This window comes from Malaclemys terrapin, chromosome 1 (assembly GCF_027887155.1).
Source record: "Malaclemys terrapin pileata isolate rMalTer1 chromosome 1, rMalTer1.hap1, whole genome shotgun sequence".
NCBI lineage: Eukaryota > Metazoa > Chordata > Testudines > Emydidae > Malaclemys > Malaclemys terrapin.
Window position 1 is genome coordinate 109298241 of NC_071505.1, and position 18159 is coordinate 109316399.

The 18159-nt window shown below is 42.1% G+C and overlaps 1 protein-coding gene across 2 annotated transcripts in view; it reads right to left on the reverse strand.

The window, feature by feature from the left end:
- The window catches only part of KDM5A (lysine demethylase 5A), an 85856-nt gene that overhangs the window by 55483 nt on the left and 12214 nt on the right, over positions 1 to 18159 (reverse strand). For both annotated transcript variants that reach the window (XM_054034991.1, XM_054034982.1), the window contains 6 exons: positions 14194 to 14299; positions 12617 to 12705; positions 7991 to 8149; positions 6714 to 6833; positions 2706 to 2864; positions 637 to 818 (listed from right to left, as the gene is read on the reverse strand). In XM_054034991.1, the coding sequence (XP_053890966.1) occupies positions 637 to 818; positions 2706 to 2864; positions 6714 to 6833; positions 7991 to 8149; positions 12617 to 12705; positions 14194 to 14299 (815 nt within the window). The remainder of the gene's footprint in view (positions 1 to 636; positions 819 to 2705; positions 2865 to 6713; positions 6834 to 7990; positions 8150 to 12616; positions 12706 to 14193; positions 14300 to 18159) is intronic.

Here is an 18159-nt window from a genome sequence, read left to right on the forward strand (position 1 = left end):
GGTTTGCTGTTCCCAACCACTTCCCACAGCTCCCATTGGCTGGGAATAGCAAACCGCAAACACTGGGAGTTGAGGGGCTCCATGCCTGCAGACACTCCAGGTAAACAAAACGACAAAGTATTAGCAATTCAATTCAATGATTCCATAGAGTTTAAAATCATCAAATTTTGGTGTACACCCATTTATAAGCCAGCCCCTGCTCTTTGATGCGTCACTTTTTTACCAAAAATATTCGGCTTATGAACAAGTACTAACTTCTAAACTGCATTATAAAGTAGCTTATCATTCAGCCAATAGGATTGCTTGATTAGATGAGTGCACCAAGACTTGCTAAGAAAGGATGTCTGTAGCACAGAATTTTCCATTGTTACTGGTGATGGTGTTTAAACATCTACATTTAACCAAAAGGGTTAACACTGAGGTGCCTTATACAGTGATATCTGCATCCATCTCTCCTATTAGTGTCAGTCTCATTCTAAGGAAATGAACTGCTTATCTCTCTTATGGGCCTTTGGTCTCAGCCAAACAATAAGAAGAATGGACATCACCAGGTACAGGTATTAAATGAAGAACTGCATCAGTTAAGAGCAATCAGGGCAGTGCAAGGGAAGAGGGCGACAGGAAGAGAAACCATACCAGTGCAGGTAATTGATGGAATAGCTCCAGTGGTCCTCAATGTGCCAGCAGAAAGAGGAGAAGCACATCCCTACGTACAGCCAGGGCACCTTCATGCCAGAGATATCTGCATTGATATGAGCGAGGACTGACTGTTCCAACACTGGCATGTTATTCAGGTTCCAACCAGAAAGTGCATACTCCTGCCAAAGAAAGGGAGAAAGCTGTGAAGTCAGAAGACCATTCAAATACTCTAACAAGCCTAAGGAGAAGGTAGCCCTCAGGATAAATGGAGCAGCCTATTAATTTACATATTAGCCTTTGATTGGTATTCTGCCATGCTGAAGCTTCAGAAGTGGGAAGTATTTCTTTATATCAAGCACTTAATCAAGTCTTCCAACTACTCCTTAGACCTTAATCTAGCAGCCAATCCTGTAGTGAGAGAATTACTTAAATGCAGTCCTAGATATTGGTTTAGATAGAAACCTAAACATGCTTAAGAAACTTTTACTTTTCCCTGTTCTTTTGCTCCAAGTAAAGCACTGGTCCCTACAAAATGGGTGGCAAATGACATCAACATGATATCCTGAAGGCAAAATTCAAGCCTGGAACGCACTTCAAAGAAATCATGAAACCCAAGCCTTACTACATCTTTATGAACCATGTTCTGGGAAATCAGTTACTCAAAGGCCCATTTTACTGCAGAATGACTGATCTTAACCTTCTTTACAAAAACTGCTTTAAGGGTACATACTTAAAACAAGAGAACTCCCTCACTGTCCTTGCTAAGATCATAAAAACTGCCACACCCGGTCAGACCAATGGTCCATCTAGCCCAGTATCCTGTCTCCGACATTGGCCAATGCCAGAGCTACAGAGGGAGTGTACAGAATAGGGCAGTTGGAGTGATCCAACCATCATTCCCTTCCAGCTTCTGACAGCCAGCAGTTTAGTAACCCCGAGCTTGGGGTTGCATCCCTGAACATCTTGGCTAACAGTCTTTGATGGTCCTATCCTCCATGAACTTATCTAGTTCCTTTTTGAACCCAGTTATACTTTTGGCCATCACAACACCTCATGGCAATGAGTTCCACAGGTTAACTGTACATTGTGTGGAAAATTTCCTGTGGTTTGAATTAAGCCTGTTGCCTATTAATTTTATCAGGTGGCCCTAGTTTTTGTATTATGGAATAGAGTAAACAACACTTGCAATGGTAAAAAAGTATAGAGGCAAAAGAATAATAGCAAGTCACTACTCAGATGATCCAAAATTCACCTCTAACTACAGACACCTCAACATGCCTCCACCAGAAAGACAAAGTTAAGAACTGTGTTCATATACAACATGCCTCAAATGCTCATAATAGTTCCTTCACACCAGACCACATTCCAGGATGGCAGATGTATTGCAGGCCTCAGCAACTCATATTGGCTAAATTAATTTAAACAGAGCAGAAGCCATGAAAGGGTACTAAGATAACTTGAGTCCTAGTAATAGTTATTTTAGGCATGTCTGGGAAAGATGGAAAAGATTTAGTGGTTCTTTTCCCTTTCTTCTTCTTATGATAGCATGGCATATACTGTATGTTGTGAGTATGAGAAGATACAGGTAAGGAGAACAACTGAAAACCAATCCGTTTAACTTATCTGCAATAGATTCTAAATATAGGACATCTGGATGAGAAAGCTGATGTTCTGATAGTTAACAGAAGGTTGAAGAGTTCAGGAAAAAATCTTATCAGTCTCCTTATGCTGAGAACGGTTCAGAAATGCATGCTGAGTACTGTCTTAATACCTTGCATTTCTATCACAACCTTCACCTGAAGATCTAAGCACTTTACAAAGATTAACCCTTGGAACAGCAATAGTAAATCAGTGACTGTGCCAGGAATGAAACCTAGGTGTCTTGACTCTAATCCCCCTGCTTTAGCCTCCATATCACATTTGCCTTAAAGAAATGTTGACACATGTAAAAGCGATCACCATTTTTCTTCACAAAACTGCAAAAATCCACATCAATTTCAGTCCTAAATGAAGTGCAACTTCCTGTTCTGCAAAGTTTGGGTCAGTTAACATTTCCCCATTCACACCTCCTCTTCTGGCATCATCTTTCGACGGCCATCCTTCACAGGGAAACCACTTCCAAAGTCCTTGGATGAGATATCAGCCCCGTATTCCACAATGACATCCTCCTCAATGCTGCTCACCAGTCGCCAGAACTCCTTCTCCACCAGCTCAGTGGGAACCATCTGTAAAGACAAAGGCATTCCAGGGCATACAGCATTATCCCAGGGTAAAAAACACACACACACACACACACACACAAAACTGATAATGTACCTTCCCCAACACCTCACAGATCAGACATTAAATCCAGTCTCCCCCCACACCACACACAAGAATCAAATTCCATGGAAATCATATGATTCTTTTTTTTTTTTGCCATTCTTTACATCTTTCTACATAAAATTAAATCAACCTAATTTAGGTCGACATACAGCCACCACAGTAATTACTGGATTTTTTCATGTCCACACTAGCCTCCTCCTGCAGGTGGTGTGTGCCTGCACTGACTTAAGTGGGATAGTGTGGAGGGGCTGACAGTTGTCACCCCCAGGCCAGGAGAGCTCCAGCTGTCAGCCCTGGAGGCTGATAATCAACAGGCAATGTAAGTAATGCAGTGTCTACACGGACACTGCGTCACCCTAACTACATCGACCTAAGCACTATTCCTCTTGCTGAGGTGGAGTTGTTAGGTCGGTGTAGTGTGCAACTTATATCAGCAGGAGCAACATTGTAATGTAGATGCTTACAGAGTTAGGACAAGGTAAGGAGCCTTACATTGACCTCTGTAGTGTAAACCAGGCTTTAGAAGCCTGTTGTGTGGGAAGGAGTAGGTGGAAAAGAAAGCTAGGATGATTAGAGGCAAAGTGCCCAGATATAGTTCTAGTTAGAAAAACTAATAAAAACTAATAGCCCCATAATTCTGTAAGAATAAAAAAAGTGAGCAAATGCCCTGTACTCCAAATGTGTCCATTAAGGACTACTACATCATGCTATGGGGTAATTTTTTACACAACACACAGTAAACCTGTGGAACTCCTTGCCAAAGGATGTTGTGAAGGCCAAGACTATAACAGGGTTTAAAAAAAGAACTAGATAAGTTCATGGAGGATAGGTCCAACAATGGCTATTAGCCAGGATGGACAGGGATGGTGTCCTTAGCCTCTGTTTTGCCAGAAGCTGGGAGTGGGTGACAAGGGATGGATCACTTGATGGTTACCTGTTCTGTTCAGTCCCTCTGGGGCACCTGGCACTGGCCACTGTTGGAAGACAGGATCCTGGGCTAGATGGACCTTCGGTCTGACCCAGTATGGCTGTTCTTATGTAATTTTATCACCAGGCCAGATTATGCACATACCCATCAGAAAGGAAGACAGCAACCATGACATATCCAATAATTCAATCGGATCTTCAGAACAGACTGATACTCACTGAACAAAGAACCAAACTGTGCATCTATCACAACAAATTGGATAACAGCTGCCCATTTGGGTCAAGCAGACCAATGTCCTCTTCCACCAATCCCTAAATTCTCAGCTACCCACAGATTTATAAAAATTACAAGAGGCAGAAAGATTCTTTGTTTCTACTTCAGCAAGGGTGCTCCTTTCCAAAAAGGAAACTATTCACTAATTCTGGAGTGTTAATGGAACACCATAAACTTAATCACATTTGTCTGAAACTTTTTTAAATCTATCATTGCTGAAAGTAACACTGAAGTTATTTCTTATATTGGCTTTTCTACGGTGCTTATCACCACAGTATTTCACAAACATTAATTTAGCTGCACATAACCTATCAGCTAAGGAAGTACTATCTCCTTTATACAGATGGAAGAAACAAAGCAGAGAGATTGTGTGTCTTGTTCAAAAAGTGTCATGCTACGGGAAATCTACAGCAGAACCAGTAACAGAAACTAGAGCTTCCATTTCAATCCTGTGACTGAATCACAACTCCATCCCTAGATTATTACAGCAAAAAAGACAACTGGGGAAACTTCTCTCTCATTTGAAGGCTTATGTATTATGCATTACACATTTGACAGATCTTTCTGTATAATCAGACCGTAGTCTGTTTCTCCAGTTTGTATGGTTCTCACACACAACATCGGAGACATTTTTATAAACAAGAAAAAGTAGTTTTTAAAAATAAAACTTGGTAAGGAGCTGAGGGCAGAGGTATCTGAAACTTTTTAAACCGGCTAGGGTAACTGAGTATACTGGGCCCTTTAAGAACAAGTGCCACTAATACAAATCTTCTAGAGCTCAGCCCTTTAAAGAAGAATATGCTGGGAGATAGTCCCCAGGAGGGATTGATGAGCAATGTAGTCCCAGAGGCTCATGTGATCAGGAGGGTGGGGAGTCAAATGACTGAACTATACAAGAAGCCTATGGCTCAGTTAAGAAGAGGGAGGGTAGGACTTGGAGGAAGGCTATCCAGAGTCCAAATATCTGCAAGGAGCAGAAGGTGACTGCAGAGACCAGGAAGTGAAAACTGAAGGGCTCTCCATCAAGAGAACACCAAGTCCAGAAAGTGTGCTGTAAACAAGAACAGAGTTTATAGAATGGTCTCAGGATGGGGTGAAATAAGGAGGAAAGGCTTGAGGCAGCACATCACTAGTGGGAGCTCAAGACCCGGTGGGATTGGTTTTGCTTGGGGGCTTCCAGCGAGGGACAAAGTCCTCCTTATGCCCTGCATCAGCTGGTTAATCCTAGTGAAGACCACTGATTGAACTCAAAAAATATGTGAATTCCATTTGATTTTATGAACTCTATTTAGGACTAATCTGTTCCATTTTATGATAGACGATAGACCAGGTCTGAGAATCTGAAACAGGACCATCAACAACTGAAGAGCTGTTCCCAGATGGTACCATGGGGGCAACAGTCTGTGGCACTGATTTTATTGACCCTCTCTAAGCAATCCTACCTGAAAGCTGGGAGAAGGGAAAATCCCAGTATGACAAAAGAAGCAGGAAGAAGCGTCAGACCTTGCTTTTAAAAGGGACACACACACTCTGACAAGAGGAGGGAAGTCCTTCACCAGACCCAGAAGACTGAGCAGAAAGAGTGGAGGGTCAGAGAGACCTGGTTCCCCTGAAGGAGGCAGACTAAACCCTAAAGGGGTCTCAGAAGTAGAGGACCAAAGGAGAGAAATGCATTCAGCCCTTTGTTGTTTACACATAGAGATGTATATTCCCTGTACCGTCTAAGAGTAAAGGGGTCTGTGTCTGGTTAAAAAGTTCCTTTACAAAACTGGTGTACCTTACTTTATCTGCCATGCATCCCCAAAAAGCTGAACTGAATACCAGAATGTCCATGAGAGCTGATCGCTAGGGAAAAATGTGCATTAGCTGGTGGGGAGACTTAAGTGGGAGGACTGGGGGAGAGGGGGGCTCAACACTTGACTTTGAGCCCAAGGCAACTGGACTGCAGGATCCCACATCCTAAGGGGGAGGGTGCCAGACAGGGAGTCTGCACCCCAGGAGCATGCCAAAGAAGCAAGAACTAGAATGTGTGTCTGGATGCTGCTCAAACCCAATGGATATGGAAGCATGTGCAATTCAAATATTGGTTCCAATACAGCAGTCTGGTGACCGTCCATGGAGGGGGTGAGGAGGACACTCAGCCACTTTTGTAACAGGGGTCAAAAGACTTGAACCATGCCTGAGTCAAAAGGATTATACAAGGTGAAGGGCTGGAGGAAGAACCCTGTGCCAACAAGGAAGAATAAATACATTATTTGGACTGTCTGGTTTGCTGAACCCTGAAAAAGGAAGGAATTTGATAGTCTGACCAAAATACTTTGCTGGGGTATAGGCCTAAGTCACCCATCCATCAGAAGGAAACAGCAGACCACCAGCAGAAAGATGGGAAACTGAAGGAGACGTGACCAGATGCCAGAGAGCTAAACCATTTGTTTACATATTTCAAACTGATATTGTCACTCATGAGATGCCCATCAAAAAATGTGTGTGTCAGCTAAAACTTCAGTGCCTTCCCCAGTAACAAATCCTGACAAATAGGGATACTTACGTGGACTGGCATGTTGAAATAATCAGATTTGAAGTTATCTGCCATCTCTCCAAAGCTCTGGAGGGTGTACTCCCTGACAGCCTGCTCAAATCCAAAGGCCTCACGTGGTTTGTTACATTCCTAGGAGAGGCAATACAAATATTACTCCTGCAGTTGATGACAAGCAGCTAGGCTCTTACTGGAGGAAGTCTAAGTCAGTTTCCTTGGCTAATGCAAACGCAAAATACTGGTTTCAACTGCTTTCTCCAGATGGGGCAGCTCCTACCACACAACTACCAGTTGGGCAGCCAAACCAACGTGTTCAAGCCGACTGCCAGGCAGCTTCACCTGCACTACCAAAGGCACCATCTCAGCACTTGCTGAAGTGGGCAGAACGACAAGGGACAGCAAAGATACTGAGACAGCCTTAAACTAAAAGGGGATTATGTGAGAATCTGGCACTAAGACAAGCAGCTGTAGCAGAACTGCACTACAGCAAAACTTACAACTGCCTTAGTCTTAGTAATGCAGAGTAATTGTAGCTATGTCAGTCCCAAGATATTAGAGAGACAAGGTGGGAGAGGTAACCAACAGAAGCTGGTCCAATAAAAGATATTACCTCACCCACTGTGTCTTAGTAAGTCAGTAGCTGGTTTAGCTGTGGAGAAGATAAGCTTATGTGGAGAGAGGGAGGGAAGGGTAAGAGGGTTTATTCAGATAACTGCTTTGGTATAATAGTTTTATGCTAACTGGTTAGTAACGTCAGTCATCTGACATGCACAGATTCAGAGGAATTTCTTTCACTGTCTTATCCACAGAGAGGGGGCAAATACCAGCCTCAGTCACATCACAGGCTATTCCACCTTGCCTATTTCCGCAATGCCCCCTTCAACACCAATAGAGCCCTCTGACAGTATTTATGTATACAGAGGTATATCTGAACATGCAAACATGCCAGACAGCTGATGGCTAGTTACTTTTCTTATTAACTCCCTCTAATAACTCAAATTCAATCCCAGCTCTTAATATGCAGAGTTCAGCTGCCCAGAGAGTTTTAGGCTTCCTCTGGCAGACGCTTTTCCTTCTTATGCTGCCCAACAGCTTTGTTTGCTCAACAAAGGGCTTCTGGAGACTCAGTCACAGGTCACATCTTGACAATATCCCAAACTAAATATAAAACTACACATTCTGCTCCAACGACAAGAGGAAGAGGACAGAGCTCAAAGGGCTGAGCTACCATTGTAAATGGCTCTTCCTAATAACATGAATAGACGTAGAGAGTTGAGTAGTTCTTGTACCTCAGCAACACATTTCGGGCATCTCCAGTCACCCTTGGGCACATCAGGCAAAGGGGGAATCAAGCAAAAAGTGTGGTAGCTATCATCACATCCATCACACAGTAGCAGTTTGTCCTCATTGTTTCCCCGGCCACAAAACAAGCAAACATACAGATCAACCTGCGGAGAGAAAAAAATAAAGTCAGTGTAATGTTATGATCAGTCTCCATTACCCAGGTGCTGCCTTCCATAACCTCCCTTGCTAGAGTCTTACTAACTATATAACACAGTGCTGAAATCAGATACTTTGACATTAGATAATCCTCTCCCTCCCACCCCCTTACCCCACAAGAGAAGCACTGATAAACCTCCACTGAGCTCCGGCTTCCCAAGGCAGCCACACATCTGAGAATCTGAAAGAACACAAGATGGTAGGGAGCTAGGGAATAGCCATCCAGCTGAGCTATAGGGGGAGGAAGAACATGATCAAGTATCTTCCAGATAGATAACTTGAAGAACTCATTTACATTTACTTTAACTAGAAGAACTAATTTACATTAAATTTAATTTGAGAAGATGAGGCTCCATCCTTGCTATATCCTCAGTATGAATGCTTTCTCCACTCTCTGAACCCCAATGACGAAGGTTAATTCAAATTAGATCTCTGCACAGTGCACTCTGCAAGAGCCCCCATGGCTAGATCAAAAATAGGCACTGCATCAGCATCCGTGATACAAATGTAATTAAATCTGAAGCTGTTCTCAAATGCAGGGACAAAAAACAGACCAGGCCAGGAACAGAGAAACACTGCAAATTACAAGCTGAGAATCCAAAGGCAAAAGCTACATGCACCAGTGTTAACAGTCCTTCCCCTTGATCTTTACTCTTCTTTGATTACACGAAGGTAAGATTCCAAGTAGCAAAGTGTAAGAATTCATGCGCCAGCACATCACTTCCTCATTTACTGTCTGCCCAACCAGAAAAGCACTGACTTGAAGAACTGTCTCAAAAACCAAGGAGATTACTGCACAATCAAGGTCACAAATTCCTCCTGCTAGAGCAAGGGGTTGGCAAGCTACAGCCCAGAGGCCACATCCGGGCCTTCAAACGTTTTAATCCAGTTCTCAAGCTCCTGCCAGGGAGCAAGTCCTGCTCCTGCCCAAGCAGGAGTGCCAGGGCTTGTCCTGCTCTGGCACTCCAGCCAGGGGCTTGCCCCGCTCTGCGCGTGCTATGGCTCTGCGCGGATCCCGGAAGCAGCAGCATGTCCACCCTCCGGCTCCTATGCCTAGGGTCAGCCAAGGGGCTCCGCAGCCCCCATTGTCCAGGAACCAGGGCCAATGAGAGCTGCAGGGGCGGCGCCTGCAGATGGGACAGCACGCCGAGCCGCCTGGCTGCGCCTCCGCGCAGGAGCTAGAGGAGGGACATATGCTGCTGCTTCCAGAAGCTGCTTGAGGTAAGTGCCGTCTGGAGCCTGCACCCCGATGCCCTCCCATGCCTGAACTCCTTAACCCTGCCCTGATCCCCCTGCCACCCTCCAAACCCCTTGGTCTCAGCCCACAGCAACCTCCTGCACCCCAACCCCTCATCCCCAGCCCCATCCCAAACACCCCCCGCCCCCAGCCAGAGCCCTCAGCCCCTCCCGTACCCCAATCCCCAATTTCATGAGCATTCATGGCCCGCCATACAATTTTCATACCCAGATGGGGCCCTCGGGCCAAAAAGTTTGCCCACCCCTGTGCTAGAGCCCACAGAAGTATAGCTCCAGTATCAGTTAAGATCAGCTATTTTTCTCCCTAAAATATACTCAAGCCCCTAAAATGTTTGTTTTAGAAAACTACCGAGCTGTGATGCAATCTAAATACGTTAGTCCGTTACTCACTTACTGTATCTGAAGAATGATTTTATGTTTAATCATTTATTGGAAGCACTCAAATTTAATACATTACTTGATCCAAATTCCCCCATTATTCCCATCAGATGAGAAAGAACCCAGATTGTATCTTTTTATTATACAGCCCAAAAAGCAAGACAGGATGACACTAGTTTTAACTAAGTCAGACGGTCACTACAATATTAAGTCTTTTAAGTGACTGAAACACAATAGGAATGCATCACATAATGCAAAGCCCTACTGTTATTTCACCCTGTTTAGGAGAGTATGCATACCCTAGGTGTGCAAACATGCAATGCTCCTTAAAATCTCACCATTTTCAATTACACATGCTTGACAGGAAATTTTCAAGTCATTAAAATTCTGCAAAAGTCCACCATTTTCCAGATTTAGTGAAAACACTAGTCGTCCTCGTGGAAGATCACATCCAGGCCAAGTTTGAAACTTAAGCTATTTGTGTTCTAACAACGTCTAAAAGTGTGGTGGGATTTTGTTTGGGGGTTTTATTTATTTTATAAACACAGAGAAGGGGCGGGGGAGGAAAAATACACCCTCATCTCAAACAAACTCAAGAAAATGGATATGGCAGAGGCTCTAGATGGAAGGCATCACCCAGACAGGTTACTTTCAAAAATAGGGGATTACAATTGTTTACCACATTTACTATAGCAACTGTCACCAAGCAATCACTATGATCCTAAGGTACTGCCCTTTTTCCATAAACACATGCAACATTTTATATTACAGCACAGTTAATATGTGATTAAATATCAAAGCCATACTGTAAAGCAAACATACAAAAGCAGATTTATGGTTGCTGTGGGAATCTCAAATCTTGTGACTTTTTTGCAATTAAATCCTCAACGTTTTTGCATTTGTGCATTTTTTGCACAGAATTACCATTTTACACAAAGGTAAAATAATAAATGGGTGGGGAAGAAGGACAACCAGAACTACAGTAGTATGTTCTTCAGATGACAACTGTAGACTGATGTACAAGATGTGTATGTTTCAAAGACTCATTTCCTTGAAGGTCTCTCATTCAAGTACTATCCATGCTCAATGAGCATTCATTTATAGAGGTTCTACAAGGCCACAGCCAAGGCAATATAGCTGCAAGCTTCTGGTTTTATTGCTACCTTATTTGAACCCTTGCCACAAGTGAGAGATAACACAAACAGGAATCAAACTTGGGTGTCCTGATGAGTGAAAACTGACTAGGTAGAAAATTTTTCCAATAAAATCTTATTTAAAAAATGAATCACTAATAGCAGCCATTCCTGTCACGAGGAAACATCAAGCCTAGAAATACCATGTACTCTCAGCAAGTAACTCATCGAAGTACTAAAGGGATCCAATGCTTTTAGTTTTGAAAATGAGACAAGCTTGGGCCTATTCACACTGGTAACACCATCTGCTTCCAAGTACCTAGCTGCTGCTGCTGCTTTAAATTGCAGTTTATGACCCCCATAATTTAACTCAGACGCCATTTCTTCATCTAAAAGATTTCATTTGAGTTTTTGTTCAAGTCCCACGGCCCCTCCTGGAACTGGGAATAACTAACATTTCTAATAACCAGCACAAGTTTTGGGAAGACTTTCTGAAGCTAAGGGAAAATAATGCATTCTGCATGCTCAGTATGCTGTTTTTGAAGTGCACAGAACTTAATTTCTTCAAACATGTTAGAAGTACGAATCCTTATTGAGGACTCTGTACATGTACCAAGTATGACAGTTTAAATAAAGCCATTTGAGTTATCCAATAAAATAAAAGAAACTATACCCTGTTTTTCCATGCTCAATTATCAAACAGCTACATAGATTTTATTTATTTCCTTTATTTTTCTCCCTGGTAGACTAATAAAAATTAGATGTTTCAACTCAAGACAGAGTTTGAGACAAAATTAGTCTGGTTTTCTGTAGTTTAAACCAGTATTTCTCAACAAACAGTCCATGGACTGGCACTGGTTCCAGAGATTTCCCTGACACAGCTTAGGGTGGCAGCAAGCCAGTCCCTTGTATCAAAAAGTTTAGACTATCTAAGGCTTGGTCTACACTACCCCCCTGATTCGAACTAAGGTACGCAACTTCAGCTACGTGAATAACGTAGCTGAAGTCGAAGTACCTTAGTTCGAACTTACCTTGGTCCACACTCGGCAGGCAGGCTCCCCCGTCGACTCCGCGGTACTCCTCTCGCCGAGCTGGAGTACCGCAGTCGACGGCAAGCACTTCCGGGTTCGACTTATCGCGTCCAGACTAGACGCGATAAGTCGAACCCAGAACTTCGATTTCCAGCCGTCGAACTAGCTGGTAAGTGTAGCCAAGGCCTTAGATATTTATATGGCCTCCATTACTGTAGTATATGAGCACTCATAATCTATTTTTCCTTATAATACCACTAAGGAAGGAAAGTACTGCTATTTCCATTTTACTGATGGAGAACTGAAGCACAGAACGACTAACCAATTTGCCCAAGAGCATACAGAACATGTGTGGCAGAGCAGAGAATTGAACCTAGATCTCTTGAGTCTCAGGCCAGTCTCTTCAGGCTTTATCAGCATTTTCTGATAAACTAAGGGGGAATTGCAACCTAGAATGGAACATTTTTACTGTGATTAATTCAAATTCTGACCTTATAATGTAGTATCTGTTACAGTGCCCTATTTTCCCAATGGCACAAATACATCAAAAAGTAACCCAAGCTGACAGCTTCATTTCCTATGCTCATGTGCTCCAGAGCAAAGAAATCACACTTACAAAGTTGACAGAAATTGTCCCTTTGCGCTGCCTCATCTGCATGCCAAATGCTTCTGACTTGGTGCCTTTGCGTCTTCGAGAGACCTCGTCTTGAAGTAAAATAAAGTTACATACATTTCATTAATATAGCATAAAGAAAGATCCCACATACAAGGACCACGTAGAGACCAGCCTGCTACCCTGCCTTTGGCAGCAACTACTAAATGCTGTAGAGAAAGCCAGAACTCTTTGGTGTACCTGACCAGTTTACTCCTGGGGGAATTCTGCGCCACTGCAAAATGCAGAATTTCACAGAATTCCGTTTCCCCCAGAGAATTTCTGGCTGCCACTAGGGGGTCACTGGACTCTGCAAAGCCCAGCTCGCAGTCAGTGGAGTGCCCAGCCTGGAAGCGCTTGAGGCTGCACGCTCTTGAATCCTCATTCTCCTGAGACAGGGAGAGGCCTGGGAGACCCAGCCAGCTCCGGCAAAGGGTGAGGAAGGGCAGGGCTGCACCACACCATGTCCCCTGGTGGGACAGTAAAGAAGTTGGGGGGAATAAAGGGATTGCTGGTGTGTGAGTTGGGGGCTGCCTCAAGGCTGAGCTCTCGGGGGAGCTGGGGGGGGGGAGGGAACAGGTGTCTGGGCCAGGGGATGGCCCGTGGTTGGGCTCCGTCGGGAGGGGTATATAGGTTTCGGGGCCAGAGGGTGCCCTGTGGCTGGGCTTTGTGGGATGCTGGTGTCTGGGCCGGGGGGGGGGGGGGGGCGGCGGTGCCCTGTGGCTGAGCTCTGGGAGGAAGAGGGTGTGGGTATCTGGGCCAGGGCTGCCCCCCAGCTGGGCTCTGAGCCAATGGGAGTGCAGGTGTCTAGGCTCTGGAGGCCCCACACAGCCCCCCTCCAGCACCTCCCAACTGGAACTGGGCTGCTGTAGGGGTTTCTATAACTCTTTACTCATGGGAGAATCTTTTTTGCTGTTGTCTGTATTGACCACATACTTGTTGACAGGTATTTTGACATAAATTTGAAATAAATAATTGAAACTGGAGTGATTATATTGTGTTATTTTGACAAATAAAATATGCAGAATTTTAAAATAATGTGCGCATAATTTTTAATTTTTGGCGCAGAATTTCCCCAGAAGTAAACTGCCAGTTGTATCAAGCTGTATATAACTGGGGAAAGAGTAAACCCTCCCTTGCTGATCGTCACAGGAGATCCAGGAACATCATGAAGCAAAGTGGATTACCCTCATAATTTGGGTGCTTATCTAGCATGATTGGTGTCAACATTTATCAACCCTTTTTTCAAGTCCAGTAATTCTCAACTGGTACAGTATGTTTCCTAAATAATAAAGAAATATGACTATCAAATTAAGAGAGTCCAGCCAATGTGGTTAGCCACCATGAGTTCTGTCAACACCCCATGAATTAAATCCCAAAATGTTTAACTTTTTCACATCATAATGGCTCATTTTTACCTCTTCCCACTTGTCTCCAGAGAGAGCAGCGAGGTTTGGTTCAAAAGACTGTTTTAGAGTCTAGAGACAGGCTACTGTGTCCTTCCCACCCCTACCTACAGGATAAGCCAGAGTCTTATTTACCTTCTTTATCCTTTGCTCCCAATGCCAGTCCCACCATCTTGGGTCCAGCTCCGAAGATCTGCAGCTTCTTCAGCTCAGTATTTCTACTCATCTCTCCTGCCTCTGCCTGAAAACAAGACCATATCAACACAACCATCAGCATTTACCTTCCAGGTCTCCACTACTCACTGTACACATGTATCTCTACTCTCTTCCTCTCATTGCCCCATTCACAATCACAACATCCGTTTTACCCATTAGAAGATGCAAGGCCTGATTTTTCATCCCCAAACCCAATATCCAGATGCAAGAACGGGAATGCAATGAAACAGACTGGAACTTCTCTTCCAATTCTCCAAACAGATGTCTCCACATTTAGCATTAAAGAGTTTTGTTACAAAGGCTGATCTTTACAACAAGTGATCACAGAGAACTAGGTTTGACTTCTGGCAAAAACAATTAATCACCGATGCAACACTTTCCAAGTTACTATGGATCAGGAAAAGTTTGATATTAATAAATACATTATTTATGTGGCACCTTTCATCTGCTCCCTTGAGTGGGTGGCTATATCCACAAACTATTAATGATGTTCACAGGTCTTCTTGAATCCTTGACTGGGCTTGGATTTTCAGACGCAATGGCAGAATTACTATTCCCCACAGCCCCTACCTACACATGGTGTGCTTCAATTCATGTGAATTAAGCAATGAAAAATACTTATTAGGTCATCCAGGCCATCCCCCTGACAATGCAGGGTTGTTCTATTTTAATGTTTTGTCCCTTCCTGTCCATTCATTTACAGTCCTACATAACTCCGAGCCTCTCATTATTTTTGTATTACCATAGTGCCTAGGAGTCCTAGTCATGAACCCAGATTCCATTGTACTAGGTGCTATAGGCTTATCCAACCTTGTTTTATTCCATCATTGCCGCCACTCCACCAGAGATGGGAACCTCAATACATCTTTTGTCCACTTACTTCTCAAAAACTCTCTCACTTGGTCCACGTACTTTCTTTTATGCTACCTCCTACTCTTGGAATGGCCTGGTGTACCAGCTCAGGAAGGAAACTACCTTTTCTTCATTCAAGTCTCTCCTAAAAACCTGCTGCTCCTACAAAGCCTTCAAGCCAGTCAACTAAAACATTTTTAATCCATCACGCTGCCCACTAATGCTCACTAAGAAACTGCAGTATCTTACTGATGTTACCCTGCACTTCCTTCTCTTGCTCCCCTTTACAAACTTATTACTCTTATTGTACTATGTCTGAGATAAGTTTGTTAGCTCCTTGGGGGTATGAATCGGGTCTCTGCTGGTACTGCAAGGCACCTATCACAATCCTCGGTGATGTCAACAACAACAACAAAAATAAGCTTTCTGGTAAGCGGTGCTCAAAACTGAATGAGAAACTCCATCTGCAGTGACAATATTGCTATAAACAGATAATATAATTTCCACGTATTCATGTCAACTTTTCATGTTTGTTCTTTTAGTTGGATGCCAAAATGGACTGAAATGCAAGTCTCATTTGTTAATCACCATGGGTTTTTTTGTTTGTTTGTTTTAAGCACTACTGCTATCCAGATATTTCCCTCCGACTGGATTCTGTGTTTGAGCTTGTTTTGTCACCCAGTATAGTAACTTGTAACTTTCCATTCTGAATATCAGTTATTTTCTATTCATGTTCAAATATCTGTAGATCATCTGTGTTATGCCTCTGTTCCCACTAGTAATGGTAATGCGTTATAATTTAAAGGGAGACTATAAACCTGAATTTTTAAAAATTGACTTTAAAATCCAGTTTGATACAGCACTCTAAGTAATACGTGCTGATTTTTTTTTTTAATTCCTTACGTTTTAAAGGGTTTTTCTGTTCACCTCTTTATTTTTATAGAAATCTTTCTAGAAAGTGAAAAACTGATTGACATTGGTCAATGGCGTAACTGATCTTGATGTCCATGAGAATATACGAAGAACATAAATCAAAAGATAGCAATCAAATATTTTAGTATACAGGTACACCATTCAGACAAATGTGATTTTTCAAGTTGGCGTCCCTTTAATTTTATGGGAACACTGTTTTCCCACTACTCCATATGATTAATGAAAACAGATAAAATGGGATTTATGAGAGATCCCAGTGGTATCAGATTACCTCCTTCCCCCAAACAACACAATGTTCTCATTAAATCTTCACTCTTTATTTACAGATTTTCAGGCAATTTTTAGTCCATTTGCTTGTTGTAATCCCAATCCTTACTTTCATTTGAAAAATTAATTTGAATATCATTCTTTACTAAAATCCAGAAGTTACATCAAGTTCTCTTCTCATATTGCTTTTTGATAAAAATTATAAAATTAAATCAAGCTTATCTGCCTAGTTTTTTTTTTTTTTTTTAATATTAACCATGTTTCTCAATTCTTATTCCTTCTAATTCCATTATATTTCTAAGTGAACAATTTTAAAAGGTAATGATGAGTTCATCTATAGCCACTAATTCTTCTCATCAGGTAAAGGGAACACCACATATATCAAAAGTACAAGTTATGTGACCAGAAGGAAACATTTAAAAAAAAAAAATCTAATAAATGCCTATAGAACAAATAGCACTTGTTTACAAACAGACTAACCTATGAATATCAAAAACACTCAAGATTATTAAAACCCACACTTCATTTAGTGACGCTTAAGATTGCATCAAGATACTTCCAAACTCAAAATTGTGAAAGCACGGAATTAAAGGGATAGGACAGGAAAAGTCTCATGCCACTTTTACAGCAGAACGCGCTCCAACTTTCCAACAGATACCAAAAAGCCATATATATATATCTATATCTATATATCTATCAACTTCAAACTTGCACTCTACCCCAAAAAAACAAACAAACAAACAAACAAACAAACAATCTCAGACACACTTCTATCAACAGTCACACAATACAAGTGTTTAATGACGTTATTCTGCCTTAACGTTGTGGTTTAATAAGTGCACAATGTTATTATTCCTAACTAGGGTTTGAGACTGAGCATGCAATGAAGTAGACTTGTCATCACCATCTTTTTCCTATACTATTTTAACAGATTTCTCTATTTACTCCATCATCCGACAATTGCTAAACTGAAAAATCAAGTATTTTTTCTTTCATATCAGAAAACACTGTAACAGGATCCAATTACGGGTTTAAGTACTTCATCCTTTCAAGGGACACCATCAACTTGAAAAGTCACTTCTATGAGATACACCTCTACCCTTATATAACGCTGTCCTCAGACGCCAAAAAATCTTACCGCATTATAGGTGAAACTGCGTAATATCAAACTTGCTTTGATCTGCCGGAGTGCGCAGCCCCGCCCCTCCCCCCGGAGCACTGCTTTACCACGTTATATCCGAATTCATGTTATATCGGGTCACATTATATCAGGATGGAGGTGTATTTTTAAACTTCTATTATTACAAGTAGCACCTAAGATTATTATAATTGATAACGTAACTTTTTTTTATTACTTTGTGCATTTCCCAGCACTTTTTATATAGTACATTAAATTGTTTTTTTGAACAGTTTCTACTGCAATTATCTCCCACGCTAACACAGAAATGTTTTCAAAATATTAAAGTGTGATTGTCAAACCACAAAAATTGGTACAGGAACTCGAGGCAAAAGTGTTGCTGCAACTTTTAACTCTTCTAAAAACTTCTCTAGATTTGAAGCTGTTCGTGTCACTTTAATAGTATCACCTTTTAAAAGATTAGAGCAACATTGGCTTTTCTTTCCTTCCAGTTCAATGATTTTTTTAGAAATAAATTATCAGCAGTGCAGTAAGCTCATTAATCAAATCCCTTAACAGCCCAGAATGCATCCTTATGGCTTATTTGTCTTTACTCTGTAATTTCCAGTATTCCCAATCTGCTTTTTGTTTTTAAACAGGATTTCCCTTAAAACTTTGTTAAATTAAGTAGTAAAAGAAAAATGCATCTAAGCCAT